Source organism: Mastomys coucha, unplaced genomic scaffold (genome assembly GCF_008632895.1).
Source record: "Mastomys coucha isolate ucsf_1 unplaced genomic scaffold, UCSF_Mcou_1 pScaffold15, whole genome shotgun sequence".
NCBI lineage: Eukaryota > Metazoa > Chordata > Mammalia > Rodentia > Muridae > Mastomys > Mastomys coucha.
In genome coordinates, this window is record NW_022196897.1 from 112,330,687 (window position 1) to 112,334,128 (window position 3,442).

Sequence of the window (3,442 nt, forward strand, 5' to 3'; positions counted from 1 at the left end):
TCGGACATTCGAGGCTTTCATGTATTTGTCTTTGCCACTAGCATCCACAAGTAAATGTACTTTACAGGTAAGTTTAAAAGAAAATGTGTTATTAAAATGATATGTGTGTGCATAGAAGTATGCCTCATCCTGACAAGAAAATAGGTGAGCTCCCTACCCTCCTAGCCCTTGTGGGTTTTTTTTTAAAGATTTATTTTATTATTTATTGTATGTGTATGAGTACACTGTAGCTATACAGATGGCTGTGAGCTATCATGTGTGTGGCTGCTGGGAATTGAACTCAGGACCTCTCTGCTGGTCCCGCTCACTCCAGCCGCTTGTGGGGTTTTATTACTATTTTATATGTATGTGTGTTTGGCCAGCATGTCTGTGCATCAACTGCATGCAGTACCTACAGAAGCCAGAAGAGGGTATCAGTTGGTAGATGCAGACTGCCATGCGGTTGCAGGGACTTGAACCCCAGTGCTCCTAACTGCTGAGCCATCTCTCCAGCTTATAGCTAGCTCTTGAGTTTTGAAATGGGTCTTGCGATGTAGTTCAGACTAGCAGTGACTCAACAGTGCTGGGAGGATAGGCATGACACTGGCTGCAACTAGAAGCTGGTTGGGAGCGCTGAACCCAGAGCCCTGTGCATGCTGGATAAGCATTTGACTGCACGGCCAAACTAAAATGCTTGTATTTTAAAGACGTTTTGAATGCTAACTTAGGAAGTTGTATTTAATGTTAATGCAGATGTACTCTTTCTGTGCACTTACCTGGGATCAGACATGTTGATTTCCACACAACAGCAGTGTAATTAATAGAATAGCTTGTGTTGATACCTTCAGTCTTTACTTCCTCCAGGAAGTCCATCAGACTCAGGACAGAGGTCTTGGGTGTGCTGTGCTGACCCTCTGCACACCTCCCCATTCCTTACCGTCCCTTGCAGGACACTGTTTGCACCCCTCCTTACATCAGACACTTACCCACCTTAGTGAGGTGCCCCAATAAATGTTGCAGCAATCCTACAGAAGAGGGCCTCCTTAAGGCACTCCTTTAGGAAGTGAATCGCTGAGTATTTGTGCTTTTTTCCCTACCAGGACTGCCTTAGATTATTTTCCAAAGAAGAAAAGCTTACAGATAACAACAGATTTTACTGCAGCCATTGCCGAGCTCGGCGGGATTCCCTAAAGAAAATAGAAATCTGGAAATTGCCTCCTGTGCTATTAGTCCACCTGAAACGGTAAGGTCTCTCTGCCTGTGCAGTAGCATTTGATGAAGGAATTGTCATGGCTACATAATTTGTACATTCTGTCTCTCTTTTTTTTTTTTTTTTTTTTTTTTGGTTTTTAGAGACAGGTCTCTCTGTGTAGCCCTGACTGTCCTGGTACTCACTCTGTAGAACAGGCTGGCCTCGAACTCAGAAATCCGCCTGCCTCTGCCTCCCAAGTGCTGGAATTAAAGGCATGCGCCACCACCACCTGCCTACATTCTGTCTCTTAAAGGAAACCTAAGGAATATTCTCCAGCAATAAATAAGGCAGACATGACAGCTGAATAACTGTACTGTTACTGTATGTACATTCTGTGTGGCTCTGCTTCCTTACAGAATAAATGGAACAAAAAAATTAATGGAAATAATGGCATTTCAGAAACAAAATTTTAAATGACATCAAGTGGAAAATGTCACAGTGTAATTCTAACACAGATGAGTAGATAAAAATTAACATTCAGTTGCTGGAGAGATGATTCATTCAGTGATTAAAAGAACTGACTTTCTTGAAGAAGACCCAGGTTCTATTCCCAGCACCCACACGACAGGGCACAACTGCCTATAATTCCAGTTCCAGCAGATCTAGTGTCCTCTTCTGTCATCTGTGACCACCAGGCATATGTGTAGGCAAAGTATCCATACACATAAAATGATACAGTAGTTTTTAACTTACATTCAAATTATAAACTGTAGCAAAATTAATTTAACTATGTGTAACATGGTGGCACATACCTATTATTTCAAGCTCTTGAGAAATGGAAGCAGAATGATCAAGAATTTAAGGCCAGCCTGGGCTTAATGAGACCTGATGTCAAAAAAATTAAAATGTGAAGTCATGCTTTTAAAAAAAAGTGTGTGAGTTGAGGGCATGTGTGCCTTAGCTCATGTGTGACAGTCAGAGGGCAGTTCTTGGAAGTCAGCTCACCACCTTCTGAGATCTAGGAATTGACCTCAGGTCATCAGGTTTGAACCTGCTGAGCCATCTCCCCAGCCCAAAGTACTTTTTTTTAAGTGGGGGAAAAAAAGAAGCCACAATTTTAAAGTCTAACTTTAAGATAAAAATATTTTAATGTTGCCTTTGCTAAGGTACAAGCATTGTCTCCAAATTCTTAGTTAGAGTTTCTGTTGCTGTGAACAGACACCACAACTAGGACATTTAATTGCGGTTGGCTTACAGGTTCAAAGGTTCAGTCCATTCTCCTCATGGCATGAAGCACCAAGTGGAAGGACAGGGTCTCACACAGCAGACAGCATGGCAGTGAGAGCTGCAGCATGTCTCTGTTAGATGTCACAGATAGGCTCTTGTCCATATACCACAGGCCACCTGTGACTCTGTCTTCCTTGGACCCCCTTAAGCTGACGTTACAGGTACACACCGTAACACCTAGCCTGAATTAGCTTTAAAAACAAAACAAGACAAAACCAAAAAACCCTAAAATTTCATCTTTGTTGAGAACGTTTTGTTTTGGGTTACTGGAGATTCATAACTGGTTGCTTATATCAGTTTTAACATTGACTGTTCAGTTTTTTTGTAGTTAGTCTTGACCAGTTTGTTGGCTTCACTTTCAGCATTGTTGTAATATAAATGGCAATATAGAAGTTTTAAAGCATAGAATTGGTCTGTTAAAAGTTGTAGTTAGTATTAACCATTATTCCTGGAAGCTCTAAGGCAACTGTATGGATAATTGAGTTGTTGAGGAGCAGTTCATCGTTGAAGTGTCTTGGTATATATGATGCCCTTGGTTTGACTCGACACTGTGAATAATAATTGAAGTTGGATTTTGGTGTGTTGCTCTCTGTAACCTACATTTCCTTCTTTGTAAAATAAAAATGGAGCATGTCTTCCATACTAAAACAGGCCTTATTAAAATAAATGTGTTGTGTGTATTGCTGTGAGTGCAGACAGACTTGTCATGGCACACATGTGGAGGGTGGCTTTGCAGAGTCATTTCTCTTCTTCCACTCTTACGTGGGTTTGCATGGCCAGGACTTTGCCCTCTGAGCATCGTACTGGCCCCCAGATCTAAAGTGAACTTTAAGAGCTTCCTAAAGTCCATGCTAAATAGTGAAATCTCATTTTTGTCTTTCTCTGTCAGCCTAATTCCTGTGATGTTTGTTCTGCAGATTTTCCTATGATGGTAGGTGGAAGCAAAAGCTGCAAACATCCGTGGATTTCCCATTAGAAAATCTT

General features: G+C 41.4%; 1 protein-coding gene across 1 annotated transcript in view; it reads left to right on the forward strand.

The window, feature by feature from the left end:
• The window catches only part of Usp8 (ubiquitin specific peptidase 8), a gene marked incomplete at its 3' end in the record, with an annotated part of 54,591 nt that extends 51,152 nt beyond the window's left edge, over window positions 1-3,439 (forward strand). The window contains exons 14-16 of the mRNA XM_031373256.1: window positions 2-67; window positions 1,080-1,222; window positions 3,376-3,439. Of these exons, the coding sequence (XP_031229116.1) occupies window positions 2-67; window positions 1,080-1,222; window positions 3,376-3,439 (273 nt within the window). The remainder of the gene's footprint in view (window position 1; window positions 68-1,079; window positions 1,223-3,375) is intronic.
• Between the last annotated feature and the right edge of the window lie 3 nt (window positions 3,440-3,442).